The sequence below is a fragment of the Vollenhovia emeryi genome, unplaced genomic scaffold, assembly GCF_000949405.1.
Source record: "Vollenhovia emeryi isolate VEMERY1.0 unplaced genomic scaffold, V.emery_V1.0 DF939170.1, whole genome shotgun sequence".
Classification (NCBI taxonomy): domain Eukaryota; kingdom Metazoa; phylum Arthropoda; class Insecta; order Hymenoptera; family Formicidae; genus Vollenhovia; species Vollenhovia emeryi.
In genome coordinates, this window is record NW_011967196.1 from 794,654 (window position 1) to 809,311 (window position 14,658).

At 42.9% G+C, this 14,658-nt stretch overlaps 3 protein-coding genes across 6 annotated transcripts; 2 read left to right on the plus strand and 1 right to left on the minus strand.

Moving 5' to 3' along the window:
- Positions 1–12: 12 nt before the first annotated feature.
- Positions 13–6,904, plus strand: LOC105563874 (ornithine aminotransferase, mitochondrial). Of its 4 annotated transcripts, XM_012015837.1 has the most exons (11): positions 20–462; positions 931–1,178; positions 1,309–1,610; positions 1,875–2,205; positions 2,291–2,704; positions 4,011–4,027; positions 4,497–4,816; positions 5,239–5,543; positions 5,710–5,910; positions 6,206–6,431; positions 6,688–6,904. In XM_012015837.1, the coding sequence occupies exons 2-11, from the start codon at positions 1,113–1,115 to the stop codon at positions 6,852–6,854; spliced, it is 2,349 nt and encodes a 782-aa protein (XP_011871227.1). In that variant the 5' UTR covers positions 20–462; positions 931–1,112; the 3' UTR covers positions 6,855–6,904. The 4 variants fall into 4 exon arrangements, with proteins under 4 accessions (XP_011871224.1, XP_011871227.1, XP_011871226.1 ...); XM_012015836.1 differs by lacking the exons at positions 20–462; positions 931–1,178; positions 1,309–1,610; ... (1 more) ...; positions 2,291–2,704; positions 4,011–4,027 and adding an exon at positions 4,231–4,325 and having other exon boundaries at positions 4,423–4,816; XM_012015835.1 differs by lacking the exons at positions 20–462; positions 931–1,178; positions 1,309–1,610; ... (1 more) ...; positions 2,291–2,704; positions 4,011–4,027 and adding an exon at positions 4,258–4,356 and having other exon boundaries at positions 4,423–4,816.
- A 301-nt stretch (positions 6,905–7,205) lies between these two features.
- Positions 7,206–9,660, minus strand: LOC105563876 (zinc finger protein 808-like). Its single transcript, XM_012015838.1, has 3 exons — positions 9,234–9,660; positions 9,029–9,154; positions 7,206–8,909 (listed from the first exon to the last, which is right to left on the minus strand). The coding sequence occupies exons 1-3, from the start codon at positions 9,384–9,386 to the stop codon at positions 7,284–7,286; spliced, it is 1,905 nt and encodes a 634-aa protein (XP_011871228.1). The 5' UTR covers positions 9,387–9,660; the 3' UTR covers positions 7,206–7,283.
- Positions 9,661–10,293: 633 nt separating this feature from the next.
- Positions 10,294–13,814, plus strand: LOC105563877. Its single transcript, XM_012015839.1, has 9 exons — positions 10,294–10,375; positions 10,450–10,635; positions 10,853–11,150; positions 11,559–11,712; positions 11,782–11,924; positions 12,004–12,191; positions 12,255–12,645; positions 12,715–12,942; positions 13,031–13,814. Exons 2-9 carry the CDS (start codon positions 10,519–10,521, stop codon positions 13,153–13,155), a joined length of 1,644 nt encoding a protein of 547 aa, XP_011871229.1. The 5' UTR covers positions 10,294–10,375; positions 10,450–10,518; the 3' UTR covers positions 13,156–13,814.
- The last annotated feature ends 844 nt before the right edge of the window (positions 13,815–14,658 follow it).

The following is a 14,658-nucleotide window of genomic DNA, read 5'->3' on the forward strand; positions in this document are numbered from 1 at the left end:
TTTTATTTGTAACTGTAGTAACGATAATTTCGCTTCAATCATTGAAAGATACGTTCGAAAATGTTTTGAAAGAATAATCGTCACTCGATTTTGAAATTAAAAAATTCAGAATGTCTTGCAAATCACGAACGTTATCCATCTTTTCTATCTAAATTTACTCGTAGTCTTCCGTATACTTCTATCGTGTCGTTTGCACGTAGATATGAGAGTTATTACTATTATTATCAGCGATAATACGTGCGACAAGGACACCAGATCAGGGGGGAAGCAATGTGATTTGTGTCGTGTTGGTGTAGCGAGAGGCACGTGATAGTATCCTTCAATCGAACGATTGAGATAAATAAAACTTGAACTAAGCACGAGGAACTCAACCGTTTACCAGTCCGACTAGTCGTTGGGGTCCGCTTGCGTCGATATCCGATCGGTGACTGCTGGGCACATTGAATTACGGTCTTTGTAAGAGTAAGTAGAATTTATACGTTCGTTAACTCGTCAGCGGTATTAGGGAAAATTTTGTTGCGAGTAAAATATTTCAGTAACGCTTGTGTTCAAACATGCTTGTAATCTAATCTAATCTTTATTTAATTTTCGGTGGATGGATCATTAATTATTTCGACAAGAGGTTTTAATATACAAAATAAAAGCAAATACGATTTAATTGAAATCTTTTGTATAACTATGATACTTAGTGAATTAAGAGATTATGGAAAAGTTGGTCAATAAATAATTCAATATGCTGGAATCTAAAAGATGTTTTGGTTATAAAATTGCAATATCTACATAATTTATATGTTTTAGTGTATGCACAAATTAATTTTAAAATTAAGATAAATTTTAAGTTTGGTTAACGAGAAAAGGAGCAATCACACCAATCGCTGATAACGACACACAATTTTGTAATCTGCAAATATATCGAAATTAATATTTCAGATAAATGGAACAGCTGTGTTCTCTGACCAACTTTCACTTTATTGGCAGAGTAACAGCTGTCGCGAAGGCTACATTTTGAATTTGCAGTGGACCACTTAGCTCACGGTTCTAATATCAAGTCTCTCGCTCGTGTTTAGTTTACCACCGTCTTAAGTAACAAGGGCACTCCTACGGTCTACAGGATGGAGCCATTAACGAGAGCGGTGTTGCTAAATACCGAAAGATCAGCGAGAGCATTGTTGTCTCAGGTAATATAATCCCTAGTAGTACAGTGCATTGGCTAAACCTTGATCCAATGTTAGTTATATTACAAATGCCGATATTGTCCAACAATTTTGAATGCCATCAGGATTAATTTAAATGTTTCTTCCTTTCCAGCGCGTTCAATGCAGAACACTTACATCTCAACAAGTATTCGATCGCGAATCTAAATATGGTGCTCACAATTATCATCCACTCCCCGTGGCTTTGTGCAAGGCTGAAGGTGTCTTTATGTGGGACGTCGAGGGGAAACGATACTTTGATTTTTTAAGCGCTTACTCGGCAGTCAATCAAGGACACTGCCATCCTAGAATATACAAAGCGATGATCGACCAGGCGAAAAATTTAACTCTGACGTCCAGAGCATTTTATTCCGATATTTTGGGTGAATTCGAAGAATATATCACGAAACTTTTCAGGTACAGTGTTATTTTTTAATTTCAAACTCGTGTTGATAAGATAAACGATTACGCAACGAGATCTAAAGTATAAGAGATCAATAAGAGAAAGTAGAAGATAAGTCTATATACATGGTGTAATGTTATTTTTTGGAAAGCTAGTTAATATTTAGTCCTTCGAAAGTTGCGCGAACTGTGATAATTAGATTACAAACAGAGATCCAGATTCGGATAATCTTGAAAAAATTGTAAGATAATTTTTTGTTTTCAATTTGATTCCTTCAGCTATGACAAATGGTTGCCGATGAACACAGGCGTGGAAGGTGGCGAAACGGCATGCAAATTGGCACGCAGATGGGGATACTCGTGCAAGGGCATACCGCACAATCAGGCCAAGATAGTGTTTGCGGAAGGCAACTTCTGGGGAAGGACTCTGAGCGCTGTCTCCTCGAGCACCGATCCCAGCAGTTACAGCGGCTTCGGACCGTTTATGCCGGGCTTCGAGCTTGTGCCCTACGACGACCTCCCGGCGCTCGAACGGGCTCTCGCCGATCCAAATATCTGCGCCTTCATGGTGGAACCTATCCAAGGTGAAGCTGGCGTTGTAGTACCCAAGGTAAGCTTTCACGTGCGAACGCTTAAGCATGAAGAGAGCCACCCTCGCCCTAGATCTCTAAAATTCTCTTTGTACCTCGAAAAAGGACGGATATCTGAGAGGAATTCGAGAGCTGTGCACGAAGAACAATGTCTTGTGGATCGCGGACGAGGTGCAGACCGGCCTGGCGAGAACGGGGAAGAGGCTCGCGGTGGATTACGAGAACGTCAAGCCGGATATTTTGATTCTCGGTAAAGCCCTGTCCGGAGGATTCTATCCTGTTTCCGGTGTACTGGCAAACGACCCCGTTATGCTCACGATCAAGCCTGGCGAGCATGGGTCTACTTACGGTGGTAATCCCCTTGGATGCAGGATCGCCCTCGAAGCTCTTCGAGTCCTGGAAGAGGAGAAACTCGCCGAGAACGCGGCGAGGCTCGGCCGTGTGTTTAGAGACGAGCTTGGCAAGCTACCGAAGGAAATGGTCACTTTGGTGAGGGGAAAAGGCCTCTTGAACGCCATCGTCATTAATCAAAAGTTCGACGCCATGGATATCTGCTTGAAACTGAAGGAACGCGGGCTACTGGCGAAACCGACGCACGGACACATCATTCGTCTGGCGCCGCCGTTAGTTATCACGGAGGAACAGATACGCGAGTGCGCGGATATCATTTCCAAGACTATTCTCGCGTATAACTAACGCACACCCGTCGTATGTCACCTCTAATATTGTTATTAATCGATCGTGCGGTACATTCTTGCGCGAGCAAAAGCTAAGCAAGATTTTTCATATAGAAGAAGACCATTTCTTCTTAAATGATAAAATAAATATTGAAAGTTGCGACATATCCGACTCGAAATTACGATTTATTTCAAATTATGTATCAAATGATATAAAACTAACTATTGGTTCGTCATCTAGGAAATGGAAAGTAGAGGCGATATCTCGATCAATGCTGATAATAAATGCTACACACCATAAAAATAAGTACTTTTCGAATAAAAATGCGAATAATGATTACCTTGAAGAAATGCATAATGATTGATGTTCTATACCCACATCATTTTCTAATCTACTCACTGTATATAATTTTATTTAAAAATGTGCGTGTCGTTGTCATGTTCACGAGTGCATTGACGTATATCGAATTGTAGATATTTCTTCATAAAACAGCGAAACGTTGCAAACAAACACAATTATCGTCATTTACAATTCCTATTTTGTTAAGAGAGTTCGAATAATTGTCCATCGTGATTTTTATCTTGATAATATTCGTGCAGTAAAGTTAATCCATATCGCTATACATATGCTATGTCAAAAAAAGTTGATCATTTGCGACAGATCGGAATTTTATCGAATAATGCACACGAGGCAAGAGGTTGAATCGGTCACGAGTGCATTGACGTATATCGAATTGTAGATATTTCTTCATAAAACAGCGAAACGCTGCAAACAAACACAATTATCATCATTTACGATTCCTATTTTGTTAAGAGAGTTCGAATAATTCACTTGGAATGTGGTCGTATTATTGTCTCTAGCATAACTGTAATTAACGTGGCAAATGAGTTATTCATTTCGGGTTATTAATAGCTTCGTCCGATAACATTCTCTACGCAAATAATAATGTATGCCTAATGCAACGACACGAGAGATAATACACCGAAAAACATATAGACATGGCTTGTAATCAGTAAATACTAAATTTTTAAGTAATAAGTCTAGTTAAAAAAAACCTGAAAGTTATATCAACGAAAGAGTTAAAATTCAAGTCTTATTTATACGGCACCTGTCTTCTTTTGAAGAACAATGCGGCATTAAATTCAAGTCAAATGCAGAACAAGTGTAATTTTCCGTTGTTCTTTCTTCGATATACTGTTAATATAAAACCGCTTTAGATTGTATTGTTTATCGCGATTTGTTTACTTCGGCAAGCTGGCGCCTTTATTAGTGCTTTTTATCAGATATGATTCCAGGTATAAAGGTATATCCTCTAAATAGCCTCTGTCGCAATGCTTACACGATTCCAGTAAATAAGTAATCTACCGTATCTTTTGTCATATCTTCTTTTACCTTGATATAAAAGCGAGATTGTAGAACTCGCCAGCAGAGGCTTATTTTCTGACGCCTTGCGCTCTTTCTGGTAAGCTTTACTTGTGCTTAACGAAGAGAAGGTTCGTAAAAGCGACACATTCCAGCGAACATTGCGGCAACGTTACAACGTTCCAACTATATTGCAGGGTGAGGAGAAAAACATGGCTTTGCAATCCGTGAGACAGAGATTCTTCAGCATCGTAAGAGAAACGGACAAGAGAAGGTTCCTGAGTTCCCAGCAAGTGATCGACCGCGACAACAAGTACGGCGGTATACACTTCAAACCGCTACCGGTTGTTCTCTCTCGCGGCGAGGGGGTCTACCTGTGGGACATCGATGGAAAACGGTACCTCGATTTCCTGGCAGGATTCTCGACCGTCAACCAGGGCCACTGTCACCCACGTCTGGTGAAAGTAATGAGGGATCAGGCTGGGAAGCTGGCGCACACGTCAAGGGCCTTCTACACGGAGCCTCACGGCGAGCTGGGAGAATATCTGACAAAACTCCTGGGATGGGATCGGTTTTTACCTATGAACACAGGTGTGAACTCGCTTCAGAAAAGAATTAGTTTTAGTATCTTGGTAATTGTCGGAAAGAGTTTAAGGCTGATGGCAGAGAATCATCCGTAAACGCTTAAGTCCTACGTCTGTTTCTACCAATGTAGACTAACTTTATTAACTTACTTCTTGTCTGTTTCTAGTTCTAGCAATCGGAGAAAGATAAAAAAATAAGTTAAACCGCGATTAAAGTTAATCTGCATTGACAGAAGTGGACATTAGTCGTAAACGTAAGGCAAGGCAGAGAAAAACGTAAGTCGTATACAATTTTCACTTATTACATACTGCGACTTAAGCGTTTACAGATTATTCTCTGCCATCAGCCTAATACTGTTTGTGATAAGTACAAGCTTCTGTGTTGCAGAAGACAAAAGAGTCGGGGCGTTCATTCCTTTCTTATCGTAGGTGTCGAAGGTGGTGACACGGCCGTAAAATTGGCCAGGCGCTGGGGATATAGAATTAAAAAAGTACCGAATGACAAAGCTGCCGTTGTGTTCGCCAACGGGAACTTCTGGGGCCGTTCGTTAGCTGCCGTGTCAGCTTCGACGGATGCAAATTGCTACACGGATTTTGGCCCTTACGTGCCTCTTTTCGAGAAGGTGCCGTACAACGACCCAGTGGCTCTGGAACAAAAGTTTCAGGAGAACCCCAACATCTGCGCGTTCATGATGGAACCCATTCAGGGAGAAGCTGGCGTCATTGTGCCGACAGTGAGTTAACGCGAAAATACACGGCATTGTATTGATGCAAATTCAGAAATTATTTTTACTGCAGAAAATTAGAATCATCCTTCCTGTTGACATTGCAATATCACTGAACCTTTAACGTTAATCTTTTGGTAATTTTAATAGACATTCTTTGATTTTCTTCGCTCAGGACGGTTATCTGAAACGTGTGAGAGAACTGTGTACCAAGTACAATGTTTTGTGGATTGCCGACGAAGTGCAGACTGGTCTTTGCAGAACTGGCACGCGTTTGGCAATCGACCACGAAGGCTGCAGGCCGGATATTCTCATTTTAGGAAAAGCACTCTCCGGTGGCATGTATCCAGTCTCCGGTGTCCTGGCGGACGATCAGGTATCCGAAAAAGTTTCACCGCGATCATCGTAATATTATTCAGCAATTCGATATTAGCTCTATTTTGTGCGTGCCTTAATTTAACAATAGTTGGCATAAATTCAATTTATACGATTTTGTAAAATATTTTAACAACCATTGTCACTTGTAAAAGTTTCTTGCGTTAAATTATCATTGCAGTTTCACGTAGGCGGAAACGCGATATCTGTCTCTTACGTACTTGGAAAGGAAGCGATATTAATCGCCTGTTTGGCACGATAAGGGTCTTTAATTCAGGCTGATCGTTTGTCTCCAGATAATGCTCGGCCTGGAGACAGGTTCGCACGGAAGCACCTTCGGCGGGAGTCCGCTTGGCAACCGGGTTGCTTTGGAGGCGGTTAAAATTCTGGAGGAGGAAAATCTGGCCGAGAACGCGAAGAGGCTCGGGAAAATTCTGAAAGAAGAACTGAATAAGTTGCCGAGGGACATCGCCACAGAGTTCCGTGGACGCGGGCTTCTGGCCGGTCTCGTGATAAACAAAGGTATCAGCAGCTTATGAACAAGAATTAATGTGTCAGCCACATTCGCTGATAAATCGCCGCCAAGTTAAAAACCCGTTGCGCGATACGAGTGAAGATAAAATACTTGTTGTTGCACGTAAAATTAAAAGCATATTTTGCAAACTACGACTTTATCCCGCATCGATATGACGATGTGTCGCGTAACGTTCGATAATATTATTCCAACAAGAATGTATTGAATTTATCACGATACGCTCAAGGTGGCTTTTACTTGCAGAGTTCGCCGAGGGTTGGGACATCTGTCTAAAGCTGAGAGACGCCGGACTGTTGTCGAGACCGGCGCATGGTCAAATCATCAGAATATCGCCCCCGTTAACGATTACGGAAGAACAATTACGAGAGGGAATAAATATTCTCACTACGGTTCTCAAAAGTTACAAATAGAGAATTGAAAATTTCCTCCAAGATTGTACAATAAACATATTTCATACAACAAGATTGCTTTTTGCTGTCGTGTTACTGTAGTCGTTGCAAAAAAATGCGCTTAAAATTACAATATGTCCTTTGCGTCTAGAAACGTGCTATTTCGTAGTCAATAGATACGATTAAAAAATTCGTGCAAGTTGTACATTACGCACTGTACAATGTCGACAAATTTTTTAAGCGTATCAATTTGCTTATACAAAATTTTGAGTCGCAAAGAGCAAATTGTAGACGAGACTTTAGATTTTTTTGAAAGACAATAGTTACGAGAGACTGAAAAACATAACAATTACAATCACGCGCGAAGAATAATCTAATAATTATAAAACATATATTCGCAATTGCCATTCGCATTGATATGTACATAAATTACAGTTTATTATACATAAATTATATGTGTAATTCACTATGCTTCTTCAAGTGTCTCGTCAGACTAAAAGACTGCGAAAACATTTGGTTACACTGATTGCACTTATAAGTCTTCGAACCGGTATGTAAATTTAAATGCCGTTTCAAATGATTGGCCAGCTTGAATCTCTTTCCGCACAGTCGGCACTGGTGTTGCCGCACTGTGCCGTGCGAGATCTCGTGGCTTTTAAGGTGACTCGACTGCGCGAATCTCTTGCCGCACAATTTACACGCGAAAGGCTTCACTTTAGTGTGAATTCGCAAATGCTCGACCAGATTGCCCTTCTGTACGAAGCGCTTGTCGCAGTACTCGCACTTGTGCACCCTCGACGTCTTGTGCGTTCGCAGGTGCATCTTGAGATTATAATTATGGCTAAATTTCTTATCACAAATTTCGCATTGCACCAAACCCCTTCCGGTATGAAGTCTCTCGTGAGCTTTCAAATTTTTCAAAAGCCGAAAACGCTTGCTGCAAGTGCTGCATTCGTAGTCCTTGCTCCGAGGTGTATTGTCGCTCTTGTTGTGGACCTTTACGTGCTCCTCCAGGTACGACGGGTACGAAAATATCTTGTCGCACACTTTACATTGATGCACGTTGGTTTTGGTGTGCAATCTCATATGCGCGCTGAGTTTGCTCTTGGATGCGTAACTTTTGCCGCAGCTCAGGCATTTGAACGGTTGCTGGCCGGAGTGTGACAATTGATGAGCGAATAATTTGGACTTTTGCAAAAATTGCCTCGAGCATATCTCGCACCGATGCTTCTTAGAGTGGACATCTTCCGCGGCTTTTACGTCGAGAGGCTGCTTGTAATTGTCGTCGCCTGGACAACCGTGGTATTCAATCGCGAGCTGCCTGTCTCTCCCAGGCGACTTTATGAACCTCAAGTTCTCGGCAATCGACACGTCGTTCTCGGAATGTATCGTTACGTTCTGCATGCGTTCCGAGCTGTTCTCCTGGACGCCATCGAGATCAATGTTTTCCGGGAAGTTTATGTTCTGCATCCCGTCGGCGTCGTCCACGGTGGATCTCTGGTACGACAAGTTCTGAATGGGATTGTCGACGGAGTGGATCGACCTCTCGTAGCTGAGATTTTGTGGGATATGATTGGAATTCTCGCAGATCTCGATGTTTTCATTGTCGCACGACATATCGACGCTCTCTGTGCTGTTGTGCGTTATATTGTGACTTATCAACTGCCTCCTATTGGTAAAGGTGTGATTGCACAGAGAGCAGTGTAAGGCACAGGCGGCGCGACTCGAATTCTCTTCGTTCAGCGACATAGTATGCATCACACTTGGTCTGACTAGCGGAGACAGCTGCGCGCTCGGGACACTGTTGTTGGCGAAGTTCGAGCTGACGTGAGTGAAATTGAGATACGGATTCTGCGACTCCACGATGTGCATATGTTGCATGGGTATGTTGTCCTGAATAAAGGGCAGGTGTAGTCGATTATGCGCGCAGAGCTCCTGGTAGCTCATAAACACCGCGCCGCACTCCACGCACTTGAGCGTCTTGTGAGAATTCTGCACGGGCACGAATCCCTGACTCTGCTGATTCTGATAGAGCTTGCACCCGGAGACGGTGGTGTACGACGTCAGCCTGGACACCTGTATTTCAACATATTCTTCATTCAAGCGGCACGTATGCTACAGCCGAGGCGTAAAATCCCTTTAGAATAACACAAAATATGTTACGACGTTGGTAAAAACCGGGGTAAGAGCCTTACCTTCAACGCCGCCTGCCTCAGGGCTCTGTCCGCGGCGCGACACTGCTCGCGATACAAAAGTGCCGACTCCGCCCTCGTGACGCAACGGTCGCACATCTTTTCGGGCAGGCCGTCTCCCTGCCAGACCTACGAGTAAAACACAGGGTCTCAATCTCTCTGGTAAGCCACGCCGAAACCCGGGGGGTAAGAAGTAAGCGCCGCTCACTTCCAGACAGGAGAGAGATCGCAGCTTGGCGGCGAGCGAGGAGCCGGCCGGTCCCACGAACAGGCACACCATCTTGTCGCCGTCCTCACGCAGGCACGTCCGGCACAATTTGCTGATGTTCTCGCTGTCGATCTCCTTCGTCACTATAAACATCTCTCCGCCGTTCGACAAAACCGTCAACGCTCCGCGACGTTTCCCGGCCCCCGAGAGCCTCTCTTCCCAAAGATTAGGTAACCTCGATCCGTTATCCGAATCCGTTTGGATACGTTACCTCCGGTTGTGCGCTTCACCCTTCTCATCAATCATGTTCTTAATCTTCTTATTGCTCCTCGGGATCTCTACATCTCGGCTTTGACGTTTCCGCGTCGTCCATGCGGCTGTCAAATCTCGCCCCCGTCGACGCCGCTGGCGCGAGATGTCGCCACCGTCGCCGTGCGCCGAAACCTTCTATACGGGGTGTCTCATATAAATTTGGTGTATGTTAATACACAAAAATGTTGAATAATTGGAACACTATTGCGACAGCATATTCCTCAGACCAAATCAAGTAAAAAAAGTTCCGCACCACTTTTCCCTCCGACAAACAGTTATCGAGATATCACAACCTAAACATTGAAAAAGTTATAAATTTTATCTTGAATATCTCGAGAAGTATTAGGTAAATCAAAAAATGTTTCAGACAAAAGTGGTTCGCATTAATTTGTAGACTAAGATGGTATAACAAACAATAGGGGGTGCCGTTAAAAAATTGAAGGTGACCTTCGCGTGGCCTTCAAACAACTCTTCAAGGTCAAGCCAATGGTGCCATCTTATGTCCCCCTCGAAACCATACAACTCTTGTCTGAAACATTTTTGTTTGCCGGGCTTAGTTTCTGAGATATTTTACTGTCCAAGTTAAAATACGGGACACCCCGTATACTACCATAGTATATAGAATTTGTTTCGACCCTTCCGCGCATTCCGACATTGCTCTGGGCAGACCAATGAGAGAAAAGTTATGTCGCCCCCCCCCCCCTCCCCAACAGGCGTATAATCTTATTCTATGGCTTCTATGGTGTAATTGGGCGTCGGGGCTGTGAGAGGGAAAATACGAGAGATGCGGAGAGCGCGAGGAGCCGAGCTAGGAGGAGCAGGTCTCTCACGTAAGACTAAACGACCGCGTCTGTATACAAACATTAGATAACAAAGTCTTTTAAACAACCATGTATTCATGCAGATTAAACATGCGTCACGGCGCAGGTAATTGCCACGGACGGAGCAGGCTAATTGAGTTCACGTGTACGCGATGAGTAGACCGCAAGAAACTCTAATTACAGCCGTCGGCGCGTCGTTTTACAAGAATGTGTCGTTGCTTACGCAAGTCGTGACGCCGTCCGTCGAGTTTCAGCGGCACTTTAAAAAGGTACGAAAACTTTCATACGTGTATGCGAGCGAGTTATATTAAGGTCCAGTTTCACAAACGTCGGTTAACTGTTAACCAGAGTTCAGTCGACTTCCTATCTTTCTCTAACTTGTTATCCAAGAAGAGACGGAGGATCAATCAACCATGGGTTAGCGGTAAAACGACGTTTGTGAAACTGGCCCTAAGAATCTCTAATCCGAGCTTTCTTTGGTAAAAGGGTATGTTCGACAAACCTAACACGGCGGGTTTTCTACACGTGACGCATTACCTGTCGACGGTGTGTGACGCAAAACTGTTTAAACAAGTGGTCAGGTGGCCGATCTTGTCCAAGAGGGACGAAGTGACGTACCGCGTCGAGATGAAAAGCTTCCTGCGCCTCCTGTCGCAAGACAATCCCGATCTCAATTTCCCCCCGATACTGCTGTCCCACTTGATACTGGCGGGAGGGACCAAGTTTCAGATTATCATGTGGAAGCTGTCGCAATTCGCGCTCGGAGCTTACGTCAAAGAGGAACGTACGTAGTGCACCGAACGTAGAGAGAGACCCTGGTGACATTTCACTGAAAATATTATGAAATTCTACTGGGCTATATGCGACAATTTTCGTTAGTTTCATTGTCATTTCAGTAGAAAATTATTTCAAAAAGTTTTCATTAAAAAGTGACATATTTTTCACTAAATTGTATAACATCTAAAACGTATTTCGAAAGTTTTTGTCCTTTTTCAGCGATATACTTTAGCCTTTCTTATATCTCGCAGTGTTGCATTAAATATTAAAATTACGATTCACTTTGAGATACATTCGGTAATCTTTCAATCTACTTTTCATCAATCTCATGCTTACAGTAATGTATTTCCGTTAGGCAAGGTATTGTACTTTCATGCCAATTCGCGTAAATACTTATCCGAGTTGATTTCTTCAGTTCAAGGAGAATTGTTGAACGCGCCAAGTACAAGTCCAGTGCAGGGTTTAACGATAATGTACCTCGATAAGGTAATCGCGCAAAAGTGCAGCGTTGCGATGCGGACTCGTAAGGAGACAGAGAAGATACTAGATGCTGCAAATAATTTTCTCAAGTAAATCGCCACTTCCGTTCGTACAATGGTGACACATTGATTTACATATAATCGCATTGTGTATTTTAGCGATGAGATAAAGCTATCGAGTGCGTATAAATCGGAGATTTTCGACAGAAAGGAGAATATAAGAAGACTGGTCTCTGATTTGCCGGCTAATCCGTTAATTAAAAAACGACTGACGAATGTCGAGGATTCTAGTATCATAGGCTGTTAGTGTACGATAAATATTTCTCTCGTGGCGACATAATTATTCATTGATTTTTCACGATGTTCCTTCTCGCGTTGCAGTATGGAAGAAGAACATTTTCAAGAAAGTCCAGTATATACATAGAAGGAACAAAGAATTGAACGAATTAGAGGAATCCTGCGATCGTTTGTGCAAACTTGTCCTGAGGCTCTTAAACTTTAGGACGTTTGACGCGGACGAATTTCCTGAAATTTGCCGCGATCGTTATTTGTTATATACGCGATCTCAGGTAAGGTAATCGAGTAAAAATTTCGCGCGCGGACCATCATTTCCTTCTCTTTTTCAATTTAAGCACACGACCCGCAATTTACATACGAACGGCGCCATCGTCTTCTCCGCTTTGCTGTCGCTGCTGCACTTGACATTCGTGCAAATGTATCACGAGAGCATCGCCGATCTCTCCGATCTGTCGCCGTGTCTGCCGCTCGTTCAGAATTCCTGCATAAAGATGAAATCTCTGCGAATTCTGTTCGACACGTTGAACGTGAGAATCCGCGGTATATACAGGAATAAGCAACGTGCGGTGTCCCCGGGAATAAAAATCGCTCGCGTCGATTTCGACGCGGTCAATGCGTCAATCGCAAACTACATTCTATTGCAGTCTCCGAGGATCAGTTTCAATCTCGAACAGAGCACGAGCGACCATCTGTTTTATGAGAGATTGTGTTCGTCGCCGGTGGAAGGTATTGCTCGTTAAGGTCGCCCCGTTTCGAAGTTAAAACCGAACGTCACAGGAATGTGTTAATTTTTAGGCAAGCACAAACATTTATTTAGGAGGCACAAACGCGAGTGTCGCCCGTTGCGCGAGCTACCCGCAGCTTTGTTGGACTTCAGCAGCTCTTGGAGCAGCATGAGCGGCTGGCTGTCTCCTCGCGCACACTCTACCAAGTGTGAGCAAATCTTGTTCAAAGGAAAGCTGTTTTCGCCCTGTTACTCTCGACTGCTGCGCCATTCGAAATTGCATTCGAAGGGTTCCAAAGGTTTGCCGCGAGCTCTTTGATATTCCGACAAGTTTAAAATCCCATATTGCTGGCACGAGAAGGTTAAAACTAACGTGTACATCTTCAGAGCACATGTCGCGCAGCCCGAGCACAGACTACGAAGGATTGAATCTAACACCGAGGAAACGTCCCTTGCAAACCGAGCGTCTGACGGCGAACCGTGGCTGTGACAAAATGAGAAGTCTGTTTTAATCCCGTCGCCGTGAATCCGTTTTCATTACGCGTATCCTCGAGCACGAAGAACGAGTGAAATGCGTAATTGCCTCGGCAAAAATTCACAATATTAATACTTCATCAAGTAACACCGACGTTGGAAGAAGAGAAATGGATGAATTTTTTGTTAAGTTTCGACAGTGATAATTGCTCAAACTTAATAATAGCGTAGATTTATATTTAGATTTGAGGCGTGTGATACATCGTACTGTTTCATATTTTATTTATTTCATTTTCCATTCTCATTGTTTGCCCGGTGTTCAATATTATATTCAGTAACGCAAAGGGCAGCGTTGAGAATAGGTCGATATTATTTAAAGACAGATCTGTCGTAAATACGTCCAATAATTTTTCATTACGCAAGAATTATGTCGTGAATTTCCCTGCATTTTCCGGGTTAAAAGATTTATTTTAAATGAAGTGAAAGAGATAACTTGAGTCTATCGCGAGTCCATAAATCTGTTTCCAAAGGATATAGAAAATGATCTATTTTTAACACTTCTTTACGCATACAATAAACCCTTTGTAAATGTTCTCTAAACTTGCGCATTTTTCTTCGAACACAGTACGTCTAAATATTTGTTAGCTTAACATTGTTATATTTTTTTATCTTTCAATATAGTTTTAATGTACACTCAACTTTTCGCTCACGATAAGCACGTGCCATCTCCCTCTTTTTTTTTTTTTTTTAATATAAAACCTCTTGGGATACACCGGTCAATCAGTTGAGACAACTTCGGAGTCGTTGGCTGTATTCAGCAGAAAAAGCTGCTCTGCAACTGTTGTGAAATTCATGAATCTGGGGGTCAATTCTGCATCTTACGATATAGTAAAAATGCTAAAAGTGAACGGCTTTAGCCTAGTTTACATCATAGTATAACTAGTAGGTCCACTCCGTCCAAGCGTTAGCTTGGACATTAGACCTTGCTGGGGCATTATAAAGGTATAATAAGATAAAATCCGATAACAAGATAAAGCGACGCCCAGTAGGCATTGGTGTACAAGATTTTGGCCAGCGGTTTCCCCCTTGGCGCCGACAGAGTGGACCTACCAGTTATACTAGGATAGAGCTACCCATTTTTAGCATTTTCACTAGAGAATTGACCCTCTGGGCGTAGGCTCTTAAATTCGCTCAAGATTAAGAGAATACGCCAATCGGATTCACGAATTTTACAAGGCAGCTACCACTACAGATAAGCAGGGTTGGGAAGTAACGCGTTACTTGTAACGCCGTTACAATTTTCGTTACTTTTTTTCGGTAACGATCGTTACTTTTTTATGTCTGTAACGGTAACGGTAACGTCGTTGCATTTTTACAGTAACGGTAACGAATTCAGCCGTTACTTTTATCGTTACTTTAGTTCCCTATTATCTTTTATATCTGTTCAATAGATCGTGAGCTGGTCGCGCGCACTATTCTTGATTGGACAAAAATATTCCGATATTGGGCGCTGGAAGTCAATGGGTTTGTTTTCTGTTCCT

Excerpts from the sequence above, each read along its gene's own strand:
- LOC105563874 (XM_012015837.1), top strand. The coding sequence starts at position 1,113 with ATGGAGCCATTAACGAGAGCGGTGTTGCTAAATACCGAAAGATCAGCG. Across the intron at positions 5,911-6,205 it reads GTGTCCTGGCGGACGATCAG|ATAATGCTCGGCCTGGAGAC; the intron begins GTATCCGAAAAA and ends GTTTGTCTCCAG. Across the intron at positions 6,432-6,687 it reads CGGTCTCGTGATAAACAAAG|AGTTCGCCGAGGGTTGGGAC; the intron begins GTATCAGCAGCT and ends TTTTACTTGCAG.
- LOC105563876 (XM_012015838.1), bottom strand. The coding sequence starts at position 9,386 with ATGTTTATAGTGACGAAGGAGATCGACAGCGAGAACATCAGCAAATTG. Across the intron at positions 9,155-9,233 it reads GATCTCTCTCCTGTCTGGAA|GTCTGGCAGGGAGACGGCCT; the intron begins GTGAGCGGCGCT and ends TTTTACTCGTAG. Across the intron at positions 8,910-9,028 it reads TGAGGCAGGCGGCGTTGAAG|GTGTCCAGGCTGACGTCGTA; the intron begins GTAAGGCTCTTA and ends GTTGAAATACAG.
- LOC105563877 (XM_012015839.1), top strand. The coding sequence starts at position 10,519 with ATGAGTAGACCGCAAGAAACTCTAATTACAGCCGTCGGCGCGTCGTTT. Across the intron at positions 10,636-10,852 it reads TTCAGCGGCACTTTAAAAAG|GGTATGTTCGACAAACCTAA; the intron begins GTACGAAAACTT and ends CTTTGGTAAAAG. Across the intron at positions 11,151-11,558 it reads AGCTTACGTCAAAGAGGAAC|TTCAAGGAGAATTGTTGAAC; the intron begins GTACGTAGTGCA and ends TGATTTCTTCAG.